This window comes from Colias eurytheme, chromosome 28, assembly GCF_061535395.1.
Source record: "Colias eurytheme isolate Ceu_HAF_F1 chromosome 28, ilColEury1 Martin Lab GWU primary, whole genome shotgun sequence".
Lineage (NCBI taxonomy): Eukaryota > Metazoa > Arthropoda > Insecta > Lepidoptera > Pieridae > Colias > Colias eurytheme.
In genome coordinates, this window is record NC_143007.1 from 4,429,468 (window position 1) to 4,444,973 (window position 15,506).

At 32.2% G+C, this 15,506-nt stretch overlaps 2 protein-coding genes across 2 annotated transcripts; one reads left to right on the forward strand and one right to left on the reverse strand.

The window, feature by feature from the left end:
• Positions 1-2,429: 2,429 nt before the first annotated feature.
• LOC149896605 (uncharacterized) lies at positions 2,430-8,949 on the reverse strand. Its single transcript, XM_090117512.1, has 10 exons — positions 8,814-8,949; positions 7,648-7,754; positions 6,996-7,226; positions 6,284-6,460; positions 5,114-5,175; positions 4,480-4,630; positions 3,970-4,117; positions 3,223-3,607; positions 2,872-2,984; positions 2,430-2,566 (listed from the first exon to the last, which is right to left on the reverse strand). The coding sequence occupies exons 1-10, from the start codon at positions 8,857-8,859 to the stop codon at positions 2,445-2,447; spliced, it is 1,542 nt and encodes a 513-aa protein (XP_089973638.1). The 5' UTR covers positions 8,860-8,949; the 3' UTR covers positions 2,430-2,444.
• Positions 8,950-11,671: 2,722 nt separating this feature from the next.
• Positions 11,672-15,120, forward strand: tsu (40S ribosomal protein S12 homolog tsunagi). The gene is made up of 5 exons (XM_090117586.1): positions 11,672-11,878; positions 12,769-12,865; positions 13,548-13,665; positions 14,202-14,315; positions 14,947-15,120. Exons 1-5 carry the CDS (start codon positions 11,818-11,820, stop codon positions 15,049-15,051), a joined length of 495 nt encoding a protein of 164 aa, XP_089973712.1. The 5' UTR covers positions 11,672-11,817; the 3' UTR covers positions 15,052-15,120.
• Positions 15,121-15,506: the final 386 nt, after the last annotated feature.

Genomic DNA, 15,506 nt, shown 5'->3' on the forward strand with positions numbered 1-15,506 from the left:
TTAGTGGACAGTTATATCTAAGCATCTAGAATACTTGCTTGTACTTTAATTATTATTGTATTAGTAATTTACTAAGTACATATTATTTAACTTGCCTACTCTACACTAAGTATGCCTACCTACTGAATATAAACATAAAAATGAAACAAAACATTCAATTTACACAAAGAATATTGTCGTATATAACAAGTTAATGCATTTGTAAGAAGTTTTTCTAATTAATTTCTTAATTTTAACGAAAGTTTTCATAGTTAGGCATTAATTACTAAATTTTATGATCAACTAAAATATCAATCTTTTTTAACAATTTTATATAACAAATGTGCGCATTACTACAGCACTTACATTAAGAGAAGTATTTTTATATAAGCCAATAGTTATTTAAGATAGGAAAATGGGAATCTACTAAGAATTACTTTATACCACACATACATCATGAAAACATTGCATTAACAAAAAATACCTATGTCAAAATTAATACTACACTCGCATACAAATCATTCGGTCAGGGTGTACCCTTGGGGGCGCTAAAGTAACATCTATTTTTTATGGTTTTATCGGCAAGAATAGCCTAAAATAAACCCTTTTTATTCTTTGTATTTTTTCTCTAAGGTTGATAGTTTTCGAGAAACTTACTGTAGAACATTTTTTATTCAGATTTTCAGTCAACTATCAACCTTAGAGAAAAAATACAAAGAATAAAAAGGGTTTATTTTAGGCTATTCTTGCCGATTAAACCATAAAAATTAGGTATTATATAGACTAAAAAAATTTCTAAATTTCGTCTAAGTCCAGATCCCATTGTAAATGAGTATATTATAACTGGATTATCTCGAAAACTATCCACCTTAGAGAAAAAATACAAAGAATAAAAAGGGTTTATTTTAGGCTATTCTTGCCGATAAAACCATAAAAAATAGATGTTATACTGACTAAAAAAAAATTTCAAAATTTCGTCTGTATTTTTTCCATAGCGCCCCCAAGGCTACACTCCAACCAATCATTCCAAATATACATTTTTGTAAGTTTATCATCAATTACATATCACAAACAATAAACTCGCAAACAATTACAACTCGATTCAAAAACACAACAAAATAAACATCCGAAAAACCGCCAAATTCAACTTCAACTTTGACGTAACTGACGTTTGACACTGACGACCACAGACAACAAACCACACGCGCATAGACAATAAAGGTCCAGTAAGACGATACTATATTGGGAAATGACAGGGATTCAAGGACTCTGAAAAGCTATAGAGATGTCCTTGAAAACCTCACGCTATGCGCGCTTGAAGTACTGCTCGTCTATGCGTTTGGCCAACGCGACGAGGCTCTCGTGCCTTCGGACGGTCTCCGCTAGTTTCCTACACGGCAGGCGCGTTGTTATTATTGTGAATACGTGCCCGAACACTAATGCATCTAGCTCCGTCGGTCTGGAAAGAGAAAAATAATATTAAAAGAAATATCTTAAACGGATAATCTAATTACAAACTATCTTAGCTAAATAATATAACTACCATGATAATACGATTAAATTTATTTTACACAGACTATTGATTGATACAACCTATGTAAAACATAATATCTAAACTATATTAGCTATGTAAGTGCTAAGGTACATATAAAACAGTAAATAAATAATAGTGTGAAAATACCACGTGTCTAGTTTAAATTAATTAACTTAGATAGTATATAAATGCCTACTCGTTATAAATTGACATATTAAATGATGAAGATCGTATTTTTAAGCTATCCATACTAATATAATGCGAAAGTAACTCTGTCTGTCTGTTACTCGATCACGCCTAAACTACTGAACCAATTTGCATGAAATTTGGTATGTAGATATTTTGATACCTGAGAAAGGACATAGGTTACCTTTAATTGCGAAATATGTACCACGGGCGAAGCCGGGGCGGACCACTAGTTTTTGTATATACATATCTATATACTCGACATTAATGAAACCAAAGCAACGTTTAAGTAAAATACTAGACAAATCGCTTCTCACCTTATCTATTCAATATCCCTCAGTAATCGTATAAATAATATCAAACAAAAACAATTACGAAAAGCAATTTTTAATTAAACCAACATGAATTTTATCAGAACATACTAAGTTAAATTAATTTCTATCACAATTAACACTTGCAATGTTTATAAGTGGTAAACAACGTGACAAAGATATTTTAGCGTAAAAAAATAATATACAGTAGTAAGTAGCATAACATATATAAGACTGAAACAAAAAAATAATATTTCACGACAACTAATATTGCCTGCTCTGTCTTTGGTTATATTATCGTCCCCAAATTATACAGTTTATTGCATAAATCGATAAAAGACGCGACAAATGGCTTCTTTTTATAATATGAGGCTTTTAAGACCGCCAAAATACCTTGTCAGACCGAATACTAAATAACAGGCAATAAAAATAAATTAATCAATATCAGCAACAAGGAGTGGACTAAAGAAACCAGCATTGTCTTGTTTTAGCGACTTCAAGAAGCTGGCAACACTCATTTCATCGCTAGCGTCCATTTTTAATGTAGAATCAGACCCTGAAAGGTGATTTTATTTTATTCCGTTTTCTAAATTAGATAAAGTATAATTTAATCGAAATGTTCAGTAGTTTGGACCAATTTTTATATTTATGGGAAATACCTATTAATTATTATGATTCCAACAGGAATTATAAATATCCAAGTTCAATTGAATATTACAAAATATGTAATTATGAAGTTATCACCCCTATAATGTTGCCAGTTAAAAATACTATATACTTTTTTATTTGAAACAAAAATTAAATTAAAAATATAGACCGAGCATTAGAGGTCAATCATAAATACAAAAAAAAAGTAAAAACCTCTAGAAAATTCCAATCGAGACACACTTGACTTCACAGACGTTTTATTTTCAATACTTGAATTGCTTTTAGTTTTACTTCCGCTTTCATTATCTATTGTTACAGTTGGCCAGCTGATAAAAAAAAATCTAATTAAAAAAAAATACTGTTATGTACTGTAAAGCTAGTACTTCGTTTTAAGGCATAAAAATATGGTAATTGTTTCATTTAAATCGATAGCTTTTCAAAGCTGTGTTTTCTGTTGAATTTTTATACTACTGAAAAAATCTTTTCACCAGATATATGCTCACAAACTACATACACAAAACGTGTTAAAGAAAACTTTTAAATCTAACATATTACAAATATTACCTAGATACATTATTATCACCAACATTCATAACTTCCGACGCCAAATGTTTATCTGTGACCAAACCATCGCTATCGTCCTCTATAATCTGTATCACATCTTCAGTAGTGGCCACAGATACACTATTCTCATCTATGGTATCTAGAAACTCGTTGACACGTATGTAACTCTTATCTATGGTCGGACAAGGGATGAACTCGAAGTTGTTTATGTCCTTCTCATAGACAATCTCGTCTATATTATCTATGACTTCGTATAGTATATCCGTTATGAAACTGTGCGACTCTTTTAGCTCGTTATAATTATTTTGACCGTCATATTCGCATATAATGTTACCTTCTTTAGACGTCATTATGATCACTTGTTTAGAGGCGAACGGTTTAAAACCTGAATTAAATGTATGTTAAGATAAATCTTAATATTTATAGATACATGTATGCTAAAGATGACTAAATAAGTTAGATAGTTAAATTACTACATTATTTTAACCAATTACTTACTGATTTACTAAGTCTAAAAATCACCATCTTATATCACCGAATATTCACACCAAAACTACACTCATTTACGCACTATAAAAAAGGCCAAAAATGCGTACAAACTACGTAATTTTATTTTTGAAATCATTATTGCAACCGATATTACAAACATATTTACCCCTTATTAAAAAAAGCTACAAACTAACCATAATCTAACCAACTACCCTCATATCCTACTAAAAAAAATATCAAAAATACTAAAATATTAACCAAAAACGTCCTTATTGTACACAACGCTATCCTTGCTTATACTGCGTATGCACATTTTGGATCGTTTAGTACGAGACACGACTCGTTCGGGGGAAACCCGTCTTGAGGATAGCTGGCAACCCTGTGTGACTAGATATTCTTCTTGTGGCTGTGTGGGTTATTTATTAGTGTGAAAAAAATACATATTCACTATCACTCAGTACGTAGTATTTGTTCGAGATTTCTTAAACTTTTCAACAAGAAAAAAAACATTTTTTTTTCAAAAATATCTTCTACGTATATCTAGTTTTCTAAGTCTTCAATTTCTACACCTACTTATTAAGAACGGAAATTCAGAATAAAGAGAATTTTACTTTATTTATTTATAGTTATTTTAATAAAACACATTTCGAACAAAAAGCAAAAAAATAACTTTTCATGTGATAAGTACATTATAAGTACCTACTTCTGACTGACAAAAAAAATTATCATATTATACCGCTTGTAAAAATCTAACTACCAAAAACGCACCGTCAATTTCATCATAGTCAAATTGGTCATCCGTCTCACGTGACGCAATAGACAACTTGTGATGGATTTTATCATAAGTGTAGCTTTCGGACCGTTCGCAGATAATAACGCTCTTATATGTCCATATACTAGAGCATCTAATGGAGTAGGTCTATAGGGAAAAGGAAGGGAAGTAATAGGAAAAGGGAATACCAATAGTTTAATTATTCTTATAATCACTACATAGTATAAAAAAGAGCGTGTGCCGAGCACACGTGTCAGAAGTGAAACTTCTTTGGCAAGATTCAAAGATACCTAAATCGTCGCCTTACTACATGACGTGACGGTATTGACATGACGCGTCTAAAGAAGTTTTACTTCAAAAAGTCATTTCCAGTTATCTGTCCTCATGTATGCTTAATTCTTTAAAACAACGCAACCGATTTTGATGCGGTTTTTTTCAAAAGATAATGTTATTCGTGAAATATTTAAGTACATATATCTTTCACGATAAAACTGTTGGACAGATTTTGATGACACTTTACGGTAATATAGGTTATACAGTATAGCACATGAGCAATAGAAATACTTGATTTTGCCCGCAGGTGAATCCAAACGGCATAGCCTAGTATTATTGTAAAAAAAGTCTACTCACGTTCCAAAGAAGTAATCCTTGTCACCCAACCTTTGACTAAGCGAATTGCAGCATTGTTCCACCTGGAATTAATAAATATGTATTACTGTAATTAATAAGTCGTAGAAATTTATTTATATGTCGGAGATCCCCCCCCCTGATATTACCGAACGCAAGTGCATGACTCACGAAGTGCACTTGGCCGTGGTAGCGGACGGGCATTCAAGTATTGGAGCTCGTGCCGAGCGGACTTGTCTGTTCGAGTCTATATCAGTTTCTATATTAGTTTGAGTTTAGATTCGCTATACAAAGTATTCATTTCAGTTCATAAGTGATTTCAGTTATTATTGTCAGTGTTAGATTCCGTTTACGTCTTTTGATGCTCGAAGTTACCCAAGGTGCCCAATATAGAGGATGTAACCAGCCCACATAGTTTTAAAATCCAGCCGCCGATATATATTTGACAAAATGTGTATCTAATGTGAAATGTATTATCTTATATATAAAAATGAATCGCAAAATGTGTTGGTAAGCGCATAACTCGAGAATGGCTGAACCGATTTCGATAATTCTTTTTTTATTTTATTCCTTGAAGTACGAGGATGGTTCTTATGTAGAGAAAACATAAACATGTACCACGGGCGGCTAGTTTTAAATAGAGATCTTGTATTTTCTAAATTATAGTCGTATTTTTTACAAATTGTGCTTGTCTATTTCGATTTTATAGTTATTCTATCTAAAAAAGATATCTTTGCAATGAATTTCCTCAAAAACTTTTGAATCACTTTTAAAATCTTTTAACCGTTTGTAAGCATATTTACCAAGTAACATGATCTGTTATTTTTTGTCCGTATTAACTAAAAAAAAACCAACAGCTACTAACCATAGATTAGATTTAACTTGTTTTATTTTTTAGTTTATATATTTTTTTAGATTAGGTTGGATTTAGGGCCGATTTTTCAATGCTTGGATAAAACTTATTCGTCGAATAATGTATAAAACTACCATTTTAAAATGTATTCTAATTTCCCGTATTTGACAGTTTACGTGACATTTTAATATTATCGTGTAATACTTTATTGGACGGAAAAGTTTTATCCAAGCATTGAAAAATCGGCCCTTAACCGTAGATTTCAAAAATAAATAGAAAATTATTAACAGTATAATTTCCATCAATTTCACCATACTCACATCAGCCAAAACCTGTTCCAACGTTTTATCATACCAATGCAACGCTCTCAATCGCTTCACTACACTGTTTCGTTTGGACCTCGTTTGAATCCAACCGAGTGGCCACGGGTACACGGACGAGTTGCGTATGCGAGTCACCGTGTTGTATGTGTCTTGGTCTACCCATGATATGTAGAGCTGAAATTGTAATAAATATAAAATAAATTAATAAAAATAGTTTATTTGTTTCATAACAATAGTAATTATTATTAATTTCATAGTAATAAATACAGGGTTACTTGTAACTGGACGTATTCCCGTCAAGAATAGGTCGGGGAGCTCAAATGCAGCAAATTTAACCCCCTATATGTATATCCGAAAGTTAACAGTTTCCGATTTATATTTAACTTTGTGATTTTATATTATGATAAATCAAAAATATGTTTATTTTTAACCATTACTTATTAAGCATTTATTGATATGTTTAGGGGTTATGATGTTATGTTGCTAAGTCCTCTACTAGTAAAAAATATGTTTACTTAATAAAATTTTACCACCCATTTTTTTAAAATAATGTCAAAAAGAGGTAAAAGTTGATATTTTTTAACAAATAACTGTAAAAATGTTTACTTTTTGCCTTATTTCATACATTATTTGTCAGTCTAACTAACACAAAGTAACCAAAACAACCTATAAAACCGGCCATAAATCTGTAATCACACATTAAACTAACCTCAGCATTAACCAGCACATTAGTGATCAAGCTCATATACGCCCTCATCTCGGCCCGCTCCTCAGTACTCAGTTTACTGCACAACGAGACCCCTTTGTTCGCAGCAAACTGTACAATCGGTTCCAACTCGGAGACCACAAACGCACCACACTTGATAAACGGCACTCGGCCAGAGGGCGACATGAATTCAGCGTTCCAACGCATTTCTACTTCGAATGGTAGGTTGCACATCTGAAAAAATATGTATATTATCTATGATGCCGTTGTACAGTGGCTAACATGTGCGTATAATCGAGTCTATAGTCCGGTTTGATTTTCGGAGATTACCCCACTAGAGGACACTTGATTTAATATCATCATGCTCAGGTGAAGAGCAATGTGGTAATACCGCCGGGTACAGCTATGACGTCACTAAATGGTACTGAATTAATCCTATTCTTTGAGCGAGCAGTTGAGACCGACTGCTTGAAGCCGCGACCACTCGATATACTATAGTCATTCATTCAAAGTCGTAGTCGCAGTGGCTTCAAGCCGTCAACTGCGCGGTTGGTAGCGACAGCTCGAGCAGTCTGTGTACGTCGCTCAGCCGTTAACCGCTCTAGCTGCCTTAGTTGGAACAAATAACTACTAATATAATAAAACTCCAACTCACCTTTAAGAAAGCTTGTACCGCTAGACAGCTAGCATTGTCTGGTAGAAGTATTTGTTCCACTTCATATGGCTGGAATAGCTTGACGTTGTCCGGCCATGGCTCTTGTGCTGTAACGTTTTTTTTAATTATTAACCACCGTCAATAAAGAAGGGGGTTTTAATTTTTGTTTTAATTTGAATTTATGTTTTGGAGAATGTATTTTTTAGCTTATTACTATTTCAGTTTATTATTAAAATAAAATAGCACCTTTAATATTATGTATGTGTGTATCAGAATAATATGTAAGTGTGTATCTTATTAAATTTTATATTATCTACCATTCTTATTTTATTAATAGTAAGACACAAAAAATTTACAAATATGATGACTAATAGAGTTTGTTTTGGGATACAGTGCATGAGTCAGAGCCCTGGGACAAATACAGTAATTGGCAACAGTAACTGCCAAAATATGTTGTGTTACATTAACTTACACACACATCATAAGTATAATCAATAATTTAAAAAGAACACAAATTGTAGTGAAATGATAGTTTATACTTGTGTAAAATTTTATGGCATAGCTATTCAAAATGGATATTTGAATGTGTTAATTTATTCTTAATATTTTGATATGAAAATGTTGGTCTGTGTTGTAAAACATATAACATATTTATCTATGAAAACTCATTATGACATTCTATATGAATTTATTTTATTCTATACAATTTCATGCTTAAATTACATCCTCATGCAACATAGCCTACAAAATCAACTAAATAATGACTAGCATTTAATATTTTTTTAAATAGGTAAATCAATTTAGACTCACGTCCAAAGTGAGGTTATGTAAAAATAAATACAGTAAAAACAGTAACAAAATAAAAATCCCAAAAAATAAACCTTTTTTTTATATTAGTAAGTAACAACTCAAACCAATTCGTAACGCCAAACAACGATTTTATAAAACACTCAAACTATACCAAATACGAAATCATCAAGAGGCATTTTTAAAGAATATCGCTGGCTTTACTGGCCAAAAAATGATGTAACAGAAGACGAACTGAAAAAGTAGATCAGACCGCGTCTAAAATTAAATAAATGTGTCAAACAAAAGAGAAATTAGGTGAAAACAAAAATTATGTAACCTCGCGGCTCTATGTAAATATGAAACCGTAAAGAACTTACCACTCATGGATGTAATAATTGTATCTTTAAGAGACATTTCTGGCATTTCAATTTTACCATATAATAAATAAACCACTTTTTCCTGTTTAAAATATTTTATAGAAATAAAAATCCAAATAATCAAAACAAGAAACACATCCCGTTATGTCGATATTATAGAATTGACAAATGACAGTTCGGAAATCAAAGACAAAAGTCAAAATATGACATTGATAATTGATATTGTTTTTACAATTATTGCCATTTAAATATGTAAATAAGTTTAGCTACCTATATAAAAAAACAAATCCTACGGAAACTTTAGAGTATAGATATTATAGTATAGAGCGCGTGTATTGCACAAATTGCTTTGTGCACATCGTAGGCAGATGAGCTATAGATACTATATAGATGTGTGTGTGACAAATAGGGATGGATAGATATCAATTGCGTGATGAGCTATCGATAAGTTATGTAAATAAATATGTATCATATGTAAATTTTATGTTCAATATGTTATTAAAGGAGAAATGTATGAATAAAGTATAAATATGTTATTTTAAATTTGTTTACCAAGTGAATAAAGTGTGTCTATTCCATTTGAATATTTTTTTGTATTAATTATAAGTACTTTAAAAAAATATGTTTAAGTAATTGGAATATCAGAAAAACGTATGCACTTCTTAAATATTAAAATTAATAAAATAAAAGATCGGGTTTAGTGCTATTTTTTCAATAATAAATAGAACAATAATAATAATGTTTTAAAATGAGAAATAATTAATAATTTAAAATGAAATAACTAATAAATAATATTAATAATTTTTTATTTAATTATGTATATCCATTCTATACCTACCAAAATCTTCAAAATCAATTTAGCAGTCCATATATCGTAACATTAGTTACATACTTTTCATTTACACTATAATACATTCGCATTCATAATATTAGAAATTGTATCATACCAAATACACCACAAAATTATTTATAATACATTTCTAGAAGAGTTTTAATTTTAAAGTAAAATAAATAATAAGTTAAAATATAGTTCTTCTAGTAAACTATCGAGTACAGCGTTAGTCAAGTCACATCACTACGATCACGTGAGTTGCGCGAGCGAGCCTGCGCGGGTCCCCTCCCACTTTCCCTTCACCCCCGCGATGCTAGATTTATTTTCATAAAAATAATTATAACAATCGACTTACCGATGAAATGTGATACTGGATTTCAATTTTGTGATTTTTCTAGTATCGTTTTTGCAAGATAGCACTGCACATTTCAGCATGTTTATTCGTAAATATGAATAAAATTCCAGAGCAACGCACTTCGTCAGCACTCAACCACGACTGCGAGCGCGCGCGGCGGGAATGTCGTGTTGTTCCCACCTGTGCCTACTGTTCCCACTTGGTTGTTCGCACTCTACAGGGTGTCCCGCTCTTGGTATACTAAGCGCGAAGGAACTTGTAGTTTTGCATACACTGATCACGTAAAAAATACTTTAAAAAAAAAATTTTCCAAAATTTTTTGCTAAATTTTTCCTGAAAATCCATGTTTTCTTCTCTAGCTTCGCGCAGCCGGCATATACCGCTTCTCTAATATGAGCATTTTATCTATGAAAACATAATCTTAAACGATAGCTCACGTGCTGGTGGCAAAGTTGGGCGGCTCGCTTGTTATGGGTGTACACATAGAGTTTTAAGAATTCATCTATTTGAAAAAAAAATGCATCTGGAATTTTTTAATTATTTTTTACGTACTCAGCGTATGCAAAACTATAACCTCCTTTGAGCTTAGTATACCAACAGTGGGACACCCTGTATAGATACTATCTATACTCTAAGTACGGAAAGGGCTTGTTCTTTGCTGTTAGAACAAACTATCTTCTATATCTTTTTTTAAGCTATTGCATAGCTTCTATCGCGGGCCTTGAGCGCGGGGACCGAATCCAGAAATTCCGTAACGAAAACACCTCACGCTCCCCACTCCGACAGGCACGGAGGTGTGGCTTGTAGACATGCTATGCAATAGCTTTACCGTGGCAGTCCCCGAGAGCTTTTTATTATATTCCTTGAAGTACGAGGATGGTTCTTATGTAGAGAAAACATAAATATGTACCACGGGCGAAGCCGGGGCGGACCGCTAGTAAATCAATAATACACAATACATTGTCGTATTACTAAATGTATGAGGTATTAAACTTACCCATTTGTATCAACTTTGTAATATTATCTCCAACACAAGCTACATTTTTGTTCAGAAGATTTATACCAAAAGCAAATTCTTCGTCGTCAAAATCAAATGGCCTTTCTATGGGCTCCGCCTGTTTAGCGTCATTTGTAATATTTGATTTAGAATGTATTAATTCATTGTATTTATTAAATATTGCTTCTCCCACTCTACTTGCAGGTGAAGAAGAACGGGGTGTTGCAATTGGTGATTGAAATATCCATTCAGGTGATAATGTAGATTTTAATCTGGGTTCTTTAATATCTTTATCCCACATGTTGTAAACGCTCATTATTAATTTTGTTACGAAAATCCGAAATTATTTCTACTTGATTAATTTTAAAATTCCCTCGAAATCACCACATGACGTTATGCTAATAATTTCACTGTTGTCATGATCAACATTCTTCTTATTTACCTTCTTTATATAAAGAGGATTTCATTAATAAATATTATTGTTCTTGGAAAATATTAAATAATTTCTTCGATTATCTACAAATAATTCTCATCATAACTTGCTCCTCATGAAAAAATTAAATTTAAAACAAGATTAAAATATGTAGTATTTCGTTATGTGATGATATTTTTTTAATGAACTCTATGATTTTTAATCTATAGTTAAAAGACAAACATTTTGGTTTGGTTTGTTTGGCGTTTGCGCTTTGACAGTTTGACACGCTCCGATCTCGTAAAACAAAAATTTTGTTAAAGTTTAAGGTTTACGTGTTAAAAACGATTAATTAGTTATAATTTAGTATATTTAAGTTAATTATATTGAACAAATTTATTAACTATAATGGCAGATGTGTTGGATATTGAAAATTCAGAGGAATTTGAAGTTGACGAAGATGGAGAGCGTAAGTTTATTTATCGTATATTTGCATGATCTTACATCGTTTATCGCTATATTTAGTGTATTTATTATGTATTATATTGTTTTAATATACATCTTACAACATATAGATAAATTAACCAAGTTAAACAAAACAGAATACAGTATAGGTTATGTTTAATCGGTTCCGCGTCCCTAATTGTACGCATAAAAATAAACCAATAGCTTAAAAATTTAATTCAGAATATATAGGTATATCAATATCACACAAAGTGAAACTTTACTAAATCTATAAAACAACATAACAATAATAGCATTAATTCAAACACTGAATCATTTTACGCTTTCTAATATTGTGTTCTGGTTTCAAATGTTTATGAAAAATGAATTTCAGTGATTTATGTAGATAATTAATACTTCTATCTAGGGATGTAACGATACCGATACCGATATATCGGCCGATATAATCGGCAAGCCGATATATCGGTATCGCCGATAATAAAACAACCGATACCGATATCGAACAATTCAAAAAACTGCGCCCAATGAACGATGCGGGAGGCCGCCCGCGCGTGCGCACTTTGTTTTCTGAAAAAACTCTACCAATAGTAAACTTTTATTAGGTACTGATTGTATTACTTAAAGTTTAACTGACTTTGTAAAATAATAATACTAAAATAAATGGTTTTGTTGTTTTTTGATTTGGCATTTTTATTTAAAAGAATACGATTAACAGTTGAGTCTCTGTTAAATGTTGGTAACTTTTTATGCATAATTCACTATTTATTTTTCTACCAAGCCCTCGATATCGGTATCGGTATCGGTATCGCCGATACATTACTACAAATATCGGTATCGGTATCGTATCGGCAAAATCATGTATCGTTACATCCCTACTTTTATCTGTGCTTTTAGAGGGAATCGCTCGTCTGAAGGAAAAGGCGCGAAAACGTAAAGGTCGTGGTTTCGGATCTGAAGGTGGTGGACAAGCTGAGAGGGGTAATAGAGGAAGGTACGAAAGAATTTACTATTTTTTTAATAACATTATCTTTTAATTTCTGTATACAATACTATATGACACAATAGATTTTCTATTGTGTCTGTGGTTCCGGGGCCTGAGTTATTAATCACACTTTTATTTGCTTTAGCTGTATCAGTATGTGGTAGGTCAACTCTTTTAGACTGGATTTTAACCCACTTGAAATGGGCAGATTTCATTCAATCTTTCTATTCTAATGAAACAATACAATAATTTAATGAGTTAATCTTATTCAAAATTCTTTTGAACTATGTATCTCTATTTTGTTCAATATAAATAAACGAAGTAGTCTTTTATGATTTGTAAAGAATTTAGGTGTTAAAATGTAGTAATCAAGTAATATTTTGCAGAATACCAACATTCCGTTCCATTCTATTCTAATTTCCACCATTTAATATGAAAATTTTGTCTTTTTACACGCTTTATATTAGCTTCACCTGTATGTTTGTTTGTAACCGACTGCTTTGGGCGCGATTTTGACCCACTTTAAACGGCCAGATTTTGTTCAAACTTTGTAGATTTATTGAGGACCGATGACAATACACTAATTTGATAAAATTTTCTATTTTTTAGTTTGGTTTTCTATAAAAAGCGTGATTTTTAGTTTTTTTAACTATTATTATTATATTCATTGTATTACTTTTTTCTTTCACAGATACGACAGTTTAGCCCCAGAAGGCGACGGTAACACACCAGGACCACAGAGATCAGTGGAAGGCTGGATTTTGTTTGTCAGTAATGTACATGAAGAAGCTCAGGAGGAAGATATTCAGGTAATAATTTATTTTAGTACACTCATATTTACAAATATATTCCCTCATAAAGCGCGTCACACATGGCGAAGATACTATAATATTTTATGTTAAGATTCTCTAAATATAAAATATTACAGTATCTTAGGGTATCCGGTATCAGCGTTCTGACCACCATTTTTCTTTTTGTCATTGCGTACTAAGACCCCTGTTACAAATGACCCGATTCCCGAAACACTGACACAAAATTTTGGGTCTGATACAAAATTAGAGAATCTTAACGTAAAATATTATAGTATCTTCACCGTGTGTGACGCGCTTTAATATAATGTGTCTTGTATACACAGTAGCAATGAGATCTGCCCCTTGTAAAAAGGAAGCATTGTTCTTGAGACAGATAGTTTATATTAGGTCAATGTAAGAATTTTCTTCATGGGTTGTAAGGTTCAAATTGTAGTAGAATGTTCCACCTGCATTCTAAACATACTTGGTAAACATTGTTTAGTTTGATAGTTATAACTTATAATATTTTAACACAAGCACTTTTTTGTTGACAGAATCAATTCTCAGAATTTGGAGAGATCAAAAACATACACTTAAATCTGGATCGTCGTACCGGTTTCCTAAAAGGATATGCGCTAGTTGAATATGAAACATACAAACAAGCAGCTGTAAGTATAAGATATTTAAAAAAATATTTCTAACTAGCTTTCTGCCCTAGTTTAAAGAAAAACCCACATAGTTTCGTTCCCGTGGGATTTCCGGGATAAAACCTATTCTATGTTCTAATTCAAGTTACCCTCTATATGTGTGCTAAATTTCATTGTAATCGGTCAGTAGTATTTGCGTGAAAAAGTAAGAAACATACATCCATTCTCACAAACTTTCGTATTTATAATATTAGTAGAATAGGATTTACGTCGCGACGGAGCATTTTAGGGTATGATTTTTGTGTCTGTAGAAGACTATAGAATGATGTAGCCTTCTTTTTATAAACGTCTAATTTCAATGGGTAATCAATTAATTTATTAAGCTACTAGGTTTCCGCCCGCGGCTTCACCCGCGCATTCAAAGAAAAACCCGCATAGTTCCCGTTCCCGTGGGATTTCCGGGATTGCGTCATTTTCCCGGGATAAAAAGTAGCCTATGTCCTTTCTCGGGTATCAAAATATCTCCATACCAAATTTCATGAAAATTGGTTCAGTAGTTTAGGCGTGATTGAGTAACAGACAGACAGACAGAGTTACTTTCGCATTTATAATATTATAGTATGGATAAAAATTAACCTATTAATTTTTTCAGAGTGCACGCGAAGCCCTAGACGGGGCTGACATCTTGGGACAATCAATTTCAGTGGACTGGTGCTTCGTTAAAGGCCCGACAAAGGGGCACAAGAAGCGACGATAGTTCTAGTGTAACAGTATATTTATATTCCAAGAGTATGTGTTTTATATTTAAATAAAAATTTTGACCGTCTATGTGTTTTTCTTTAAACCTTATAATTTTTATGGTATGAGAAATAGTCTAATGTGAATGAATAAAATCAGCAACTTCGAGTCAGACACGCGACACATCGTAGTTCTGTACCCGCCAAATAATTTAGTTACTAAATTTTAGTACATAAGCACAGGTAGCTAAGTATGCAAGCGCACCTATTTGCGCCTTTTTCAGTGACTGATTTTAAAATCGTATCTTGCTACATTTTGTTGCGGTTTGTAATCGCTCGATTTTTTTGTGTCCTCTGTAATAGCACAATATATACTATTGGTTGTGCACGCACCGCGCAGCGTTTAAACCGAATTCGGATTTTATTCAGTCTCGACTTGCAGAGCGCGAACAAATCAAAGCAACAACACGCTACT

Excerpts from the sequence above, each read along its gene's own strand:
- LOC149896605 (XM_090117512.1), bottom strand. The coding sequence starts at position 8,859 with ATGCCAGAAATGTCTCTTAAAGATACAATTATTACATCCATGAGTG. Across the intron at positions 7,755-8,813 it reads AATTATTACATCCATGAGTG|CACAAGAGCCATGGCCGGAC; the intron begins GTAAGTTCTTTA and ends AAAACGTTACAG. Across the intron at positions 4,118-4,479 it reads TGACTATGATGAAATTGACG|CCACAAGAAGAATATCTAGT; the intron begins GTGCGTTTTTGG and ends TAACCCACACAG.
- tsu (XM_090117586.1), top strand. The coding sequence starts at position 11,818 with ATGGCAGATGTGTTGGATATTGAAAATTCAGAGGAATTTGAAGTTGAC. Across the intron at positions 12,866-13,547 it reads GAGAGGGGTAATAGAGGAAG|ATACGACAGTTTAGCCCCAG; the intron begins GTACGAAAGAAT and ends TTTCTTTCACAG. Across the intron at positions 14,316-14,946 it reads AAACATACAAACAAGCAGCT|AGTGCACGCGAAGCCCTAGA; the intron begins GTAAGTATAAGA and ends TAATTTTTTCAG.